The sequence below is a fragment of the Papilio xuthus genome, unplaced genomic scaffold, assembly GCF_000836235.2.
Source record: "Papilio xuthus unplaced genomic scaffold, Pxut_1.1 DF825946.1, whole genome shotgun sequence".
NCBI lineage: Eukaryota > Metazoa > Arthropoda > Insecta > Lepidoptera > Papilionidae > Papilio > Papilio xuthus.
Window position 1 is genome coordinate 4,063,396 of NW_013532703.1, and position 17,083 is coordinate 4,080,478.

The window sequence follows — 17,083 nt, forward strand, 5'->3', positions numbered from 1 at the left end:
AATTGTGGGATTAAGTGTATTATAATTTTGAGAGTTAGAAAGCTGATGTTTTCTTCTGAGAAGATTTCCAAGAACCATGTGGTAATTACATTGTGTATTTTAGTATTATATTTTGTATTTTTTGTTGTTTTGACTATTATTCTATCTCACTACATATCAAATAAAGTATCAATGACTATACTTGATATTTTATGTACGTAAATAAATCTTATTCCATATTTACGTTAAAATGTTGCTAAATGTGTTTTATATTCGTAATTACTTAGGAAAAGTCAATGAAATGAAAGTTCGCTTTGAAATTGTATAGAAGTTCTAAATAACATAAAAGGTAATGCTTTATAAAACCGAATCAAGCCAAATTTCCATTACATATGTCTTAAACGATAGGGTATATTCTTACACTGTTTTGGAAGTTTTTTTTTTGGAGTCGTAACTTAAGTTGAAAAAAAACCAAGAAAACTACATAGGGTAAGTTAAGTTTGGAACAATAGAAAAGCGCAGGATAAGTAAAGCTAGGTTTATAACATGTAATAAAACACAAAAAGCAATCTGGAAAGGTTAGGTTTGGAACATTTTTAATACCATAAAAAAACATCGAAAAAGCGAAAATATTTTCTATTATAACATGTGATTTTATAAAAATTGTGAGTGTCAGCATACCTGTTACAAAACTGAAAACATATGAAACAATTTTAATATCTTAATGAAATAAATTAAGACCCCGAAAAAAATCTTCATAGCAATATATTCATCTTCAGCAACCTTCATAGCAATAATACTCATGATGATCATTTCCTAAAGTTTAAAATTGATTTTATGAAAACTTGGTTTGATTCGCTGTTGTAAAGTTGTTCCAAATAAAATTATTATTCAAATGTTAAAAGACTTTGTTTATTGTTTGGGTTGGACTTTAAAATGGGAGTGTGACTCACTTTCCAATGACAAATTGACCGAAATTTATTATTAAAAAGTACACATCTTTAGGTTTGTTTATAATAAAATTATGAATAACATCAACAATATGTGATTTAATAAAAATAAAGATATCTGTAATAGTTTATTTTTCTATTTAAACTAAGTTACCAGCAGTTACATCCAACCACTGAAGTTTTTGTAACTTATTAAATTATAAGAATAAGCTTTACAGTTATAATTAACTACAAAGGAAGAACATTGTATGAACAACTTATCAATTTTTAATACTTTCTGTTTTTAGGTGTGAAACAAGTAAAAAGCAGTAGAAAACATAATCTATGGATTCACAGAAATAGAATTTGAACAAAAATAAAATTTTACATTCTATTCATATTTAAAAGAACTAAATGTTGAACTAGAACTTATGACCTTTTGCTGATTGCTGAAAAGTAAATTTACAACAAAAATTGATGAAAATAACATAAAAGTAAGTACAAGACATATGCCAAATTCTACATGGTAAGTGGTAAATATTAAGTATTAATAATAATTCCCAAAGCACATATTTCCAGCAATTATTTGAACAATTTTAACCTTTTAAATTGGCTTGATATTTAGTATAATATGGTTTGCTCGAAACATGAAAAAGATTCAATAATAAAAATTAACTTAAACATTATTTAGGTTGTGTGTAGAATATCTCTCTATTATTGTTTCAAATATTGTAGATTAAACTGTAAATTGGTCATGTCATGACAAGTTTTTCAAACTAATTTGATTAATGATTCTATCATAGACATTTCACAAAAATGGGCAGGCAATAAAAGTTCCAAAAAATCTGTACCTGTAAAAACTAATCATCATTTTTACATGGTTTGTGAGTTCCATCATTGTAGAGAATTGAATTTCAAATAAGTTTTGTAAGTAAATGGGGAGAAATCTATATAATCAAAGAAAACCAGTTTTTTTTAATAAGGTATGTAATTAGGTGAAAAGCAATAATTAAATTGATTATGTTGTAGACTTGAATCAATTAATTACTATTTCATACTGTTGCAGATGAATGATTGCACCTCTTCAAGTTCTACAGAATTATTAAATGAAGGAATCTGCTTCAGAAATACTGACTGCATGTCGCTGCAACATCTGTGCTACAAAGTTTGACTGTTTAAAATATTGTAATTCTAAACTAAATTTTGAAAAATAACTTATTATATGAAGTAGTTTAACCGCAAATCTAAAAAAGAGTCACCATGTTGCAGGAAATGCACAAGCATAATAACTATATTAATGTCAATATTGATATATAGATGTGTAACCTATACATTATTTATATTATAATTTAGTGTTTTATATTAGTTTGATGTTAATATTATGACAATTTTTAGAAATATGTATTAGACTTTAATATAAAATATTCACTAACATAATAAGATTTTCTCGAAATTGGGAAATGCAGTGTATAGAAAATAAAAATATACTAAAATATAGGGAATTAAGTATCAAGTACAAAAGATAAAAAAAAAACCATTTAGTGAAAAATATGAAACAAAATGATTTTCATTAAATTTGGATTTTACAAATATCACAACTTATTATATATCTTAAACTTTTTTTGAACTAAGTAATAAAAAATAAACAGATTGTATACAATTTTCTTACAAGTAATTTAAATTTCAACACAGGTGCTTTTCCCCAAAATGATGCCTCCTAAGCTCATTATTTTTCCTCGTTAAGGAATCTATAGGTTACACATCTATGGAGAATAGTAATGACAAAAGAGTTAAAATGCGGAATCTTTAGGTTCATGATAATTTTATGAATTTATTTGAGAAGTAAAACTTAAATATTGTATTCTATTTTTACAGTACATAATATTTAACATGACTTGTACATTTGCAATGTTTTGATAGGAAAAGTTTGGATTAGGGGACTATTTGGAGCGTCGGCAGTGCAGTTGGCGCTTGACCGGATCATATTTTACATATCCAGGTACGATCTCCGCTATATAGTAATGAGTTCTTCGAATTTCATGATAACATCCATCAGACATTCTTACTGTAATTACAAATTGCATACAACTGCATAGAAATTCAAAGATATGTGCGAAGTCAACCAACCCTCACTGGCTCTGCATTGTTGAATAAGACGTCGTCGCATTCTTGAGGGTAGGCTCCGAGCTCCTCAGTGGAGTATAGTGTGTCCGTATAGTGAGCTTGATGATGACGATTTGTTTTGCTTCAATGCATATTGTCTTGTTAGCAATTTTCTAAATATTTTACCAACAGAGAGGAGCTAATCTCTTTCCAGTGTTATTCTATTTCTCAAGACAAGAGTGGCACTACTACTCCAGTTCTATCAGAAAATATGATCTATCAAATAAACAAACTGGAACAAATAAGCATTTATCAAAGGTATTTTGTTGGTGAACTAAACAATAATGGTATTATTACGAAAGCAATGAGCATTATGTTGCGTTCTTAAAATATGTTCGCTTTAGTCAGAAGATTAAATAAAGTTGCAATTAAAGAAATTGTTTTATTTTTCCAAAATTGTTTTCCCTCGAATAATACTTTCAAACGTCAAAAAGGAAATTGACAGATTGATTTTTTTAGGTTGGTAGCAACGTAGACTTGTTCATAATATTGCTAGCATTTAAAATGTCAATTTTTATTCTCCGTTTGTGTATCTAATTAGTCAAGAGTCCCGTCTCTTATTTTATATACTCTTTGCACCGCCACACAAATATTTTGGTTTTTGGTTAAAACTTAAAATATCTTCGATTTTTAATTCCACTAACAGTTCAATGAATTTTGCATTAAACAATTAGGACTGGACAATAGTATTATAAATTCAGTTTGGCTGTTGATTCTTAAATATAAATTAAATGTGACCATAATTTGAAGCAGTGTGAAAGTGTTTTTTTTGTTTAATTTATTCAATAATATTTTTACAAAGTATTCAAAGTTAACGTTGCCTACAAATATGAGTAACAATACTTTTTTGTCGACTCGTATGATGGCCGGAGCAGCTATCGTGGGACTAGTAGGTGCTGCAGGTGTCTTCATATATGAACAAATCTATGCAGAAAAAAGAAGAGCTATGCTAGGTAAGAAACATTTTCTTATAAAGTACAATAAACTCACATTTAACACAGACTAGCATGTAGATAATTACTAATATTGCTTGCCGACTTTTAATACATCACTAAGTGCACAAGAAATTTTATTTGCATAACATAATTTCAGTTCCTTGTAAGACATAAGAGAAGAGCTCATAATACCAAAGAATAAGTTACATTATAAAAAAAAATAGTTGGAAATAGTATTTGAGTAATACAATTTGGATCTACTGTTAGTAAACAGTAATGATAATTTAATTAAATCATAAATAAAACACTAGTTTGAACAAAGATGTTGTATATTGATGTTTTCATTTTATAGTAAGGGAGGTTGCCCGCCTTGATAAACAAGTTTCATGCATGAGAACAGAATTAGAAGCCTTAAGAGAGCTACAGAAAGAAACGTAAGTCTTAATTTTAATATAATTAGTTTATTGATTTAGTTATTGAGTGTATTTATAATCATTAAAGTCAAAACAAAAATTACGTAATTATTACATTCTTTACATTTTTTTCTTATTCGAAATAAATGCAAAGTTTCAAGATAGATACAGTAAACGTATTTATAATTTGTACATTATGTTATATAAATACTTTGTAGTCAACTTCGACGCATGAAACAAAAGCGTAGTCCAAGACCGAAAGAAGTCAAATCTCCTAAAGCTGCACCTTCAGGTGACACTGTTGATGCTCCGGATCAAAGCTATGCCTCTGATTCTGAATATTTTACTGACTATCAATCTGTTATAGGTAAGTAACAATAAAGTTATGTACTTTTATTAATAATAAGTGTCATATCATATAATATCTATATTTTAATTAAATTGAAATTTATCAATTTTCTTTCAAAGACTATAAACAAACAAGCAAAAACACATTTTAACATGTAGCAGATGTCTATGGACAGTGATACTTGACTATTTGGTAAAATTAAGTGTTCGCTGGCTCATTTGCCACATTTTACAATAAAAATACACATTAACAATTGCTATAACATGTCTTTTTATTCTCTAGCAACTGATGGTGAAATGGACAGCGAGGAGTTTTATGATGTACCCACAGATGATGAAGATGATACGCTACGCGAATCACTACGCAATGGACATGCTGCAAAACTTACCCTAGATGAGGTAAATGGATAGGTGGATTTTTCTTATAATTTTTTTTTAGTAAAAATAAAATAACATCATAATAACCATTTTTTGTGGCGATCTTTGGGGGAGGCCTATGCCCAGCAGTGGGCGTCTCATGGCTGAGTAGATAGAACCATTTTTTAAGCACAATGGATGCAAAGATATACAGTTTCAATTAATGTAATGAATCATATTTTTCTTTTCAACAATATTTTACGTTGATTGCAGGATAAATCAGATAAATTAGATCTTCCAGTGCAACAAAATATTAAGGAAAATAGCACATAGCCTACATATAAAAGAAGGTAATTATTATATTTTTTTTCTTTTACTCAAGATTAGATGTGCCTTTTTGTGCCACTGACTCGCGCCATAATTTTTAATACAAAATTTTAGTGTCTGTGAGTGTGTTAAACCTTTTCAATTACATATTTAATTAAATTTAAGAAACTAAAAAGGTTTTTTTTTCATTTTTCAGGTCCTTAGTGAAGCATAATTTGTTTTAGTTTGTGTTAGCAACGGTTTAGGGTTAGATTGGCTATTAGGAGGCTAATGTAGGCCAAATGAAATCTATATTCAATTAATACCAAAAAATGTATTCCATGTTGTTACTAAATCAATGCAACAACTAATTTATAGGTTTGGTACATTTATAATGACGTCATTAAAAATATTTTATTTAATTTTATAATAAAAATAAATTGACATTGTAATTGTTATAAATACATTGTAATACACTCTTTGAAATGATAAACATATTTAGTATTGTTTAATCTTTACATGATATTTGCCTTATTATAAAGACTTACACACAACCAATGATATTTAATTCCCACCTAGATTAGTAATCTGACCAGATGTAGGTATTAATCTAGTATTTGGTGCTATCTTGATAGCTACATAGAAATGTAGGACATGAATTTTTAGAACTGGAATTGGTTAATATTAAATATCAATTAAATGAACCTATACAATTATGAAACAACAAATACTTGCTCTTCTTTCTCTTTCACTCATATTTCCATCTCGCTTTCTCCTTCTGACCATGGCTAACTTCACTCAGAATTCCAGTGTTTTTAAGATCGTATTGTTGAATTAACAATACTGAGTTGATATATAACCTCTATTTATTTAAAATGTTTTTTTTTAATCATTGTCATTCAACAAATTCAGACTACATTTATTTTCTTCTGTTATGAAGTACATATATTTTGTATAAATAATAAAAAGTATACATATAGAAATGAACTTATGAAGTTATTTTATAAATAAGAAATTCATTATGACTTTTATATTAACTTTCCCACTGTTAAATTTTGCAATTATTTTTTTTATAAACTGGTATCAGATTTATGTTTAATGGTAATGGAGTGATGGGAAAAATTTATATTAATTGATTTTTGTTAAAATTCTCTCTTAACTAAAACTTAGGTTTATTTATTGCATTTATAACATATGTATTTCATAGTATTTGCTCAACCACAAAAAGTAGAAACCTATAGACAATATATAATTTTTTAATCGCCACTTATTTTTTTTCGTGTATGAATTGTATATAATTATTAATAATTATATACAAATACTCGTATAGCTCAACTGATTCAGGTAATCTTTAATAATTACTTTAAACATATTAAACATACATATTGACCCTATTAAAAATTATTTCAAACACATGTATTTATTTAATCATTCCAAAACTATGTGTATATTTTAAAAATTACTTTATATTTAAAATGTTCAATTATTAAATTATTCAAACTTTCGTGAGACATTATACTAAACTGATATTAAAAAAAATGGCTAAACACTCAAGTATATTCGTCCGGTGGCGAATATATTTTTCATGACCAATTATGTCTATGTATCTGTATAAAACTAATATTTTGTTATTTGTTTATTGTAAGCGTTACTTTACATTGTTTCTTGTGTGCCAAAATTATAATTTAAATTATGTAAAAGGTATACGGGTATATCCTGCAAACAAAATGTCTTTATAATTTACCATTTAGTTTATGTAGTGAACTCTCTCAAGCATTATTCAAAAATTAAGTTGTAACATTTAAAAATAGTAATTGTTAACACATTCAATGCTGCTACAAATTTCACGCAGTGAAGTAAACCTGCAGAACGAGTCCGTGGCATTGAATGTGTTAATATTAATACTATGAAATTAATTTAATAAACATTGTCTGTCTCGAATTCATGTACATATTATTTTATAGTTAGTCTTATTAGAACTGTCAAATCTTGTCGTCAAATTCCATATTCACGACACAATATTTGATAGCGGGGTTTCTGTATCCGCGGCAAATTTACACATAGAACTGTTTCTTATAACCGTAAGATTCCACTGTCTTATAGAAATAAATTATCGCAGTTTTAAGATAATGATAGCGATGAAATGTTTTAATATATGTCCAGTGAAACCTCACGGTTATTTTATTCATACAGTGTCTGTAAAAACATGTCGATATTAAAAACTTGTTTGAAACAGATTTTGTAAATCCTTTTTGACTCGAATGTTAATCTCTAAGATATTTGTAAAAAACAATAAAAAAATATTTTTGTTGTTTTTTTTTGACATACAGGGCTCGTGGTACATTAATTTAAATGAAATATTCGGGTTTTATTTTTTGGTGTTTTGTTAAAATATAAATATGGTTTTGCAGAGAAAAATTGTTTTATTTATGAACTAATCTTACAAATGCCAATGACGATGGATGTTTGTAAACAGGTAGCTTCAAAATATTTAAGCGGATCTGGATGGAATTTCGGCAAAGTGATAGACTATTGTCTGGAATACCGTCTGGGTTACTTAGTTAAGAAGTAACGGAAATAAGCTAAGTCTATATAAATGTACCTCATATCTATAGAGCGAACATCAGCTGTAATTGTTACATAAAATTCCACATAATGTTGTCTCTGTTATTTTCAAAGAGAGAAAGAGATAACAATATATGCTAAAATCTAAAAATAAATAATATCGGGAAGTACAGGCTGATGTAGGTTTTGAAATAAAATATATAAATTTTTATTTATTTAATACATGCAAACATTGAGATGTAAATTATAACAATTTATAAGCGTGATAATTCTCAATATTTAATTTCTACAAATAGTAATACTGTACACGTTATATTAATAAATGTATTAAACATACATATATATATTATAAATATCAATTCCTCTAGATTACAACTTTTTTTTAGTAACAAATACTATAGGATAATCTGTTGCCAGTTTTAAAATCAAAAATGGGAATTAATTCTGAAAAGAATTAATAAAAATGTATGAAAAAGATATTTATGTGAAATTAATTAATTCAATATTTGATATCAGATTCAGGTTTTTAAACTTTGCTTCATAAAGTAAATAATTATAGTAAAAAAGTTAAATTAGGATCTTAAAATTCTAAATTTGATTATGATATTGATTGATTTTATTGAGAAATAAAAATTCTGTTTGATGTAAAGTTATTACTAGTATATGGAAAAAGAGCAATGCTTCAACTTTATTTTCAATTTCATAATGATGTAGAAATAAATAAAATTATCTAATATTTATTTACCCTGTAATTTGTGAAATAATTTCGATTGTATATTAAACAGAAGATTTTGTAGTTAGATTTTTTAGACAAACGAGCAACAGACTTAAATTAAACTCAATTTGTAACATGAATTTATGCCAAACATTAACAAATAACTGGAAAACAGTGTAACTACTTCAAATGCATTTTATTTTTGGGTTAAACTAAATTTATAACAATTGTACTTTAAAAGTATGCGTTTGAAACACATTAATTCATGATGCTTGAAAATATAAAACGTGATAACATTTAAAAAACTGAATCACTATATTACTAATGTTAAAGTTTTACTATAACATAAGCACCTGTAATATATTTTATAACCTGACCAAAAATTAAAAATCTTTCGCCATATTGCGGAAAAATATGGAACTAATTTCTCAATATTAAGTAATGTAATAAAGACGATTGAAACGATTTTCTATATTCTTGATTAGGTTATAAATTGAAGAAACAAAATTGGATTTCACACTGAATTAAAATTTACAAGGAACTATTGATATCTAGTATGTTATTAATCTGCTTTTAATAAAGTCAATTTATAATCTTCAAAATTACCAATATAACTTTGAATACGATTCATAAACATAACACGGCCTTAATTTGAATGGATTATCGAGTTTTGATACTTGGACTTATCTGTGACGTCATAGGACTAAAGTCTCAAGTAATTGTGCCAGACTAATAAATCCTAATAACGTGCATAAAATTTTATTTAATGTAATATTTTTGTAAATATAATTCTTTTGAAAATATTAATAAAGTTCAATTATACAGTCTTAAACATAATTGTTTTTAAAAATTAGGCGCATTTGTTTAAATTTTTTTTAATTGTACACATATACATCTAAATTACATTAATAAGTGCAATAAACAAATATTAAGATTAATCCTATCATAAATATATATTTCCTTTATTTTTAAAAAATATATAATAATCACACTTCCCTTTGCTAAAATAGATCAAGTGTAAAGAAATAAATTTAATATAGCTTTGATTATTTTCTGATAGAAGAGCTTTTACATACAGAGTATATAACCAAATCTTTACATCATTTAGATAGATAAATGTAAAACCATGCTTGTTATTGACATATAAAATATATTTTACTCCGGGCTTCAAAAAAATACTGGGCTAGTTTTAAAAAGAAAGGCCTCAAAAAAATCAATTCAACAGCTTCTACAAATAGTTATAAAACGATGTCAAATGTTAAGTCAGATCTGTTTTGTTAATGTTAAATAATCATTAAAAACTACATATTAACGGTGGATTTCATCTTTGTCATTATTAAACTTAAATATATTTACGATTTTTATTTACAAGATCAATATGAGATTTTAAATGTCACTTGTTTATTGATATTTTCGTATATTGTCCACAAAACACATGTCCTGTGTGAGTGGCGCTAGTGTCGCAATTAAACGCGACAGCAGCGCCACTCATTGGGGATCAGCTAGAGGTTTTCTATTTAGTGCGATTCTAGCATATCTCTCGCTTCCTCATCCATATATTTACGCATAGTGAAATTACTAAAAATCTCTTTTTATATAAGAATATCTTAAATAGACTTATTAATACTAAAAACAAAATGTTTAATCTAACATAAAAGCGTACCAAATGTAGGAAGCTTAGACATAAGTAAATGCAATAATCGTTACAACTATTAAATTTATAAAAGATTTACTGTGGGTTTCTGACACCAAAATCTGTGTATAAAACATATTTTCGTTCCTGTCATTATCTTTCACAAAACTGAGATAACAATATTTGTTAAACAGAGATTTAGAAGTCAGAAACCCACGGTTAGTAACATTCTATATAAAAATATTAAAATGCAATTTATATATAAAAACATGTAGATTTCGTTGTGAATATTTACTACTGCTACTTATCTTCACGTCTGAGTAGCAAGAGTTTTTCTCTGAAAAATTATATAATTTTTGATTTTAATATTACAAAATTGAACAATTGAAATAATCATCTATTACTTACTTTTGCCTTTTGTTATGTATCTTGTGTAGAACAGTATATAGTGGGCTGCCTGTGTACACCTGTAAAATTACAATCAGTACACAAAATCAATAAAATATATTTTTTATCATAAGGTGAAAAACGAGCGAGCGGTCACCTAAATTCGCCGAAATAGCGAAACTACCGCCATAGACATCCTCAACTGCTGATGAGTTGCCCAATTTTAATCGACTGAGGAGGACACAAAGAGGATTACCCTTCCTATACGTCTCGTCTGAACGGTGAAGAGAGAATATAGCAGTGAAATTCAATAACTGTAACGGGTTTGTAATAAATGGCTCTGTATTTAAAGAGATTGAAAGGGACGACAATGATTTATACAAGTGCAACAGTGGGTATTATGTTATCGTGGTCGTGTAGTGTCTTACCCGGGTACCGCAGATCTGCAGTGTCAGGGTGGTCAGGGTCCGGCGGGGGAGCGCGAGGTCGCACACTGTCGTCTCCCGGCAGACATGTCTCCACCATAGCTTCTAGACAGTTCACAAATAGCTCGCTACTCTCCGCAGTACATTGGTTCTGAAAGAAGATATATATATTTTTTTAATATATTTATATTCGATTAACTCGTGAGATGTTTCTAACCTGTACGATGTTTCAACACCACATTACTAGTTTCGATAGGATCTCATTACATTTACTTCTTACACAATACTGTGTAAAATGATATTATGCACTACAGCTTATGAGCATTGGTAGTCAATATGGATGGATGATTAGAGCGTCGGTGGCTCAGGGGTCAAGCACTTGACTTGCAATTTGCAGGTCCTGGGTTTGAATCCCGCCATGTACCGATGTGTTTTTCGATTTCCGATTTACATGTGTACATTTATTAGACGTTCTTACGGTGAAGGAAAACATCGTGATGCAACCTGCACATATCTGAGAAGAAATTCTAAGATATGTGTGAAGTCAACCAACCCGCACTTGGGCAGTGTGGTAGACTATGGCCTAATCACCCTTAACTTAGGTTAGGCTCCGAGCTCCTCGGTGCGGGCGTATAGTGATCTAATGATGATGGATTAATGGATAATACCTTAGTAAAGGGCCCCGCAAATCGCCATAAGCCTCCGAAGCCGCAGCTCTGCATGTAATGCAGCTGTTGCTGACTCGCATCTTCAGATGCTATCATATTCTGAAAATTAATAATTTACATATTTTAATTATATCTACATATTATAGTACATTTCACGAATTTTAGAAAATTTATAAATTTATCACACACAATTAAATATCAATAATATTATACTATATCTATTTTTACATTGGTAAATATTTACATTTTTTAGTTACTATGAGTGTGATTGTTAGCAGAGTTCAAAAAGAAGGATGTTAACAATTCGTCTGTATGTTCTTTTTTATGTGTCTTACCGCGTAATTTAAATCAATGGAACTAAAAATGTACATCGCTTAATGAATAACCCAAAGCAATGTTTCTCTTCGATTTTGCAAAAATAGTGGGAATGAACCCGCACGGGAACATAGTATAAATAAAAAGTTGTGCTGACCTGTATGATGCTTTGCACCGCGCTCAGTATGACCTGGTCATGACAGTGCATCAACACGTGGTTGATCTTCATGTCCAGTAGACTGTGACTGTAAATATCATCTCGTCAAATCAATGTTATATATCTATAAAATGTGTCTCCTCAAGAATGTGACGATATATGGTGGAATTCAATGGAAATAGGAAATTATATTTACACTAGCTATCGCCCACGACTCCGTTCGTGTCAAAAATGAAAACTTAATAAGTAGCCTATGTGTTCTTCCAGGAGATTCGTGCAGCCGTTCTAGAGATGCCTTCCATCAATCATCCATCCATCCATACATCCAAACATTTGCATTTATAATATTTTCTCATTTCCATTGAATTTGACTATTTATAAAAAAATACAGTAAAATAATATTTTACTGTTTTAATAAGTAAATTTTGTACTTACATGACTGGAAACACTTTTGGAAAGACGACAGAACCCTCCGCCAGGTATTGATATAAAATCCTTATTTCGTCTTCATCTGTAAAATTGCATACTGAATTGAACCTTATTTCCATATTGAATAAGTTTAATTTTCTATGCAGTTGCATAACTAGTGCTTTGTAATAAAATGTGAGATTCACTAACCTGTAGTATATTTGACCAGTGTAGCTAGAACTGTAAGAACAAGAGCTTGTGTTGTAAAGTCTGAGAGCACGGAGGGATCCAACAGGCTATTACTTTCTGGACTTGTGGTGTCCTTGTCAGTTGAACCTTGCTGAAATAAGAAATAAAATGGCCTTCAATAGATAGTTTACAGTTGAAACTAGACGAAGGGAGAACTGGATAAAGGAGTAATATTGTCGTTTCTACCACCACAGCGCCCTGGGCGAGATTTCTACTGAAATCATTTTTTTACCATGCATTTAAGGGTTGGGGGAGTTACGAGGGTTACGTGAGACTGTTCAATTCGCAGACTTGTCGCACCCTTTTCTGTCCAGCGCCCTGGACAGTTGCCCTACTGCGCCCTACCCCAAAGCCGGCATTAGCAAGAAATCTTTATGAGCCACAGTCACTGTCCCGAAGGGCGATTTTCCTAAACGAGTAAAATATTGCGCTCACATGGACTCCCGCTTATCCAGGTTTGGCTGTATGTACTTGGATTGGAATAATTTACGATTTTAGGATGATATTAGGATGAAACCGTATGGTACAACTAGTGTAATGTCCTTACCTTTGTAGACGTATCCGGATAGTCACTATCTCCGGATTTGGTGGAAGAAGGTCTATCGGTGGTATCGTCAGTGCTGCCTGGAGATCCGCGACCGTCGTCATCCACCCCCTGAAATTAATCACGCAAATATGTACCTAGAGGTGAAACGACTTAAGTGTGGTGTCACACGAATCTTTTCAATGTATTTTACAATGACGATCCAGTTACCTGTAATAAAATAATCTTAATTTTTACTAATATTATAAATGCGAATGTTTGAGTGTATATATTGGTTAGAAAGAACTGCTCAACAGATTTCGATAGAAATTTGGTACGGATGTTGAACATAGTTTGGAAGAACATATAGGCTACTAATTAAGTTTTTTAATTCCACGCAGACGAACTCGCAAGCAATAGCTAGGGTTTTTATACATGTATATTAGTAGTGGAAATGTAAGAATGGAGATACAATTTCTTTGTTTATATCTTGTTTCCACTCACATCGAGTCCACTATCAACGTCCCCATGTTCTCTGGCCGCGTCCCCCGCAGCACCGTGCTGCACGCTGTGTGCCCGACCTTCGCTGTCCTGTAATACGACCACATTAAAATATCTCCAGTGATATTGGATGGGGTACAACTAGAGAAGAAAACGGATAAAGGATGGTGCGATCTCGAAATTGTTTGTATAATACATTTGTATTTGTGGCAATTATTTTTGTGCTGTGCAAATTGAATACAATAAGTAGGACAAAATTAATTTTTCAGTTAAAGGGGACAAATAATTTAAATAATAAAAGATGAAAGATCTTACGATCTATTTCAGTTATATTCCAAAAATACCTTAAAATAATCTAATATTTTTACCTAAAACTTATATTTACTTAAAATTTAACCCTTAATAATTTTAGATATGCGGTTAGTCTTTTTTATTTCGAGATAGCAAAGTATTATGGTATTTCATTGGGGAAATTTAAAAAGCTAAGGGTACAAATGCATTCAGCTATAAAAACTTTAATTGATATGAAAAAAAAAACTAGAAATTAAGGACAATTCTTATTTAAATATTGGGTTACACTAGATTCTATATCTATAAAAGCTTTAATGTGTAGTGTAACTGTGTTTTGATTTGACTATTTCTTTCAATTAGTATTCAGACTCTAATGATGATAAAATTACTAAGAGAAATATATTCAATTTCATTTTATTTAAAAAGCGTTTATTCTAAAAATAGATTATAAAATCATGGTAAATCTATAATGGTATAATTTTGTTTATCGCAACATTTCGCAAGGGCAAAAACCATGCAGGGTCGACAATTTCCGTGTAACACTTTTTTACATAACATCAGAAATAATATATTTATTGTTTCCCTATTTAAATTAGCAACATTATTATACAAAACTTTAGTTATAAAATTTTACGTGTGTGCATTGTGAAATAACGTTGCTTCGTTGTGACAGAACTTGCAAAGAAGTAAAAAACCACTTGTATATCATGTTTCATGCAAAAACAGTGTGGTAATTATAATTTACTGAGTAGCTTACTGTGGGTTTTTGAAACCAAAATCCCCGTTTAAAACATATTATTATCGCTGTTTTGTCAAAGATAATGTCAAAAGACAAGGATGATGATATGTTTTATACAGAGATTTTGGTCTCAAAAACCAACGATTAGATGCCTTCATTAATCGTTTCGTTATTAAACTTATTTCTTTATATTATATTATAAGATAGCAAACGAGCAAGCAGACACCTGAATACGCAGATATAACGAGGCAACTGCTGCCCATGGACATCCGCAGTTGCAGATGCTATACAAGAGAATTGTTTCAACATCTTTGCAAGTTCTAAAACGTAATTACCCGTGGCGGTCCAATAGTATCTTTCGACGTTGGCACGGAGAAGGATCGTTGCGTTTTGAAAAGCATTCTAGCCGACGTCTAGAGAGTAAGCAGTGCAAAAGCGTATCCGGACGGTCGACAGGGGTCATGACAATTGTGGTTAATTAATTTATACGCATACAAACGATACACGGATCAACCAAAATCCATAACAAGTTGCATGAAAAAACACAATGAATATAGTAGTATGATTCGATTCGACGACTTTACTGTGCGCAAAATATACTGAAAAGAAATATTTTAGATAGTAATGATATGGGGAAATGTTTTTTTTTCTATTTAAACACGTTAAACGCTGTAGTACAAATAGAAAAAATCTCTAAAAAACTTTTTGCTGGAAATAGATGCGTAATGTCGAATCTTCAAAATATATCTAATTCAGCGTTCAATCAGAAGCTGGGTTCCTCAGATATTATAAAAACTTGATGAGGTCCTACGCGGCTCGTAAAGGCAGGGATCCGATCACCAGTGACCGGAGTGGCGTTTAACGTGTTAAGTAGCGCAGTACTGCCCCCGCCGAGTTAGTATGGACGAAACATCATTTTTGTTTGGTAATTGATTTGTTCCATAATATTATTGATCTTATTGGTATAAAACATGTCCTCATATCGAAATTCATAGACACATAGAATAGACAATGAAATATGATATCACTACGATTATCTGTTACAAATTTTATATTAAAATGTTTCAGATATCATGATAAATGATGGACTAGTAACAGAGTTTTTTTTAGTCAAGAAGAATAATACATTTTGTTACATAAATAAAGTTAAAAGAAATGACACAGATTAATTTTATCTAATAGATTGATCAGAGATATATGAATGATTATCTCAATGGATTTTAAAAAAAAAAAGAAAATAAAAGTAGCATTTTATATTTAGAAAAAAAATGTCGTTTAAAAACTAACGGCTCCAAAAGAAAAAAATCACATCCAACAGAAATGAATAATTTAAGTATTTCAAGTAGGTTTATTTTATACGTATGTTATAACACTGTCGCCTAGTTGCAATTTAAATATAACACAAATCATGAATTTTCAAATATGTCTTACTTCCGTCATGTAATTTGATAATCAAATATTAGGAATGTATATAAAATGATTACCTGGTGAGATATGGTCATCATATGAGGACTATGGCCACCACTGCTCGATGACTGTTGTAGAGTCGGCGACTTACCTATGGATAAATATTAGTTACACGGGTTTCATTAACTTTTATATGATATTCCAAACGAACTAAAGCTCAAAATATAAAAAAACTGATGGTTTAATCTAATATTATAAATGCGAAAGTATGGATGGATGGATGGATATTTGTTCGAAGGTATCTAACGATACAACCGATCTCGCTGAAATTTAGCACAGATGTAGAACATAGTTAAGAAGAATACATGGGCTAATTACAATTTTTTTAATACCATGAGGGCGGAGTCGCGCGCGACAGCTAGTTTTAAAATAATTTAACATTTATAGTATAATAAATCTTACCACCGTGCGCATATGACAATGCAGCTTGGTCAAGCACATCCCAGGACTTCTGACGGCGGCTCTGACATGATGGGTGAGTTGATGATGTCGGCTGGATCAGGATTGACGACTGACAAACAAATTGCATAACACATTCAATGCTACCATCAATTTTACCTATAATAGTGAAGTCATAAAGCGAGGTGGTATTGAATGTGTTGACTAAAAT

At 30.0% G+C, this 17,083-nt stretch overlaps 2 protein-coding genes across 3 annotated transcripts in view; one reads left to right on the plus strand and one right to left on the minus strand.

Annotated features, from left to right (window-relative positions):
- The first annotated feature begins 3,837 nt into the window (after positions 1–3,837).
- LOC106124074 (uncharacterized) lies at positions 3,838–6,367 on the plus strand. Its single transcript, XM_013320529.1, has 6 exons — positions 3,838–4,024; positions 4,359–4,440; positions 4,638–4,786; positions 5,051–5,166; positions 5,398–5,474; positions 5,648–6,367. Exons 1-5 carry the CDS (start codon positions 3,901–3,903, stop codon positions 5,455–5,457), a joined length of 531 nt encoding a protein of 176 aa, XP_013175983.1. The 5' UTR covers positions 3,838–3,900; the 3' UTR covers positions 5,458–5,474; positions 5,648–6,367.
- A 4,384-nt stretch (positions 6,368–10,751) lies between these two features.
- Nf1 (neurofibromin 1) overlaps positions 10,752–17,083 on the minus strand; it is a 28,937-nt gene continuing 22,605 nt past the window's right edge. For both annotated transcript variants that reach the window (XM_013321259.1, XM_013321258.1), the window contains 10 exons: positions 16,876–16,984; positions 16,491–16,564; positions 13,980–14,066; positions 13,500–13,607; positions 12,914–13,043; positions 12,731–12,806; positions 12,296–12,383; positions 11,824–11,922; positions 11,159–11,306; positions 10,752–10,810 (listed from right to left, as the gene is read on the minus strand). In XM_013321259.1, coding sequence (XP_013176713.1) covers positions 10,764–10,810; positions 11,159–11,306; positions 11,824–11,922; positions 12,296–12,383; positions 12,731–12,806; positions 12,914–13,043; positions 13,500–13,607; positions 13,980–14,066; positions 16,491–16,564; positions 16,876–16,984 — 966 coding nt within the window. In that variant the 3' untranslated portion in view covers positions 10,752–10,763. The remainder of the gene's footprint in view (positions 10,811–11,158; positions 11,307–11,823; positions 11,923–12,295; positions 12,384–12,730; positions 12,807–12,913; positions 13,044–13,499; positions 13,608–13,979; positions 14,067–16,490; positions 16,565–16,875; positions 16,985–17,083) is intronic.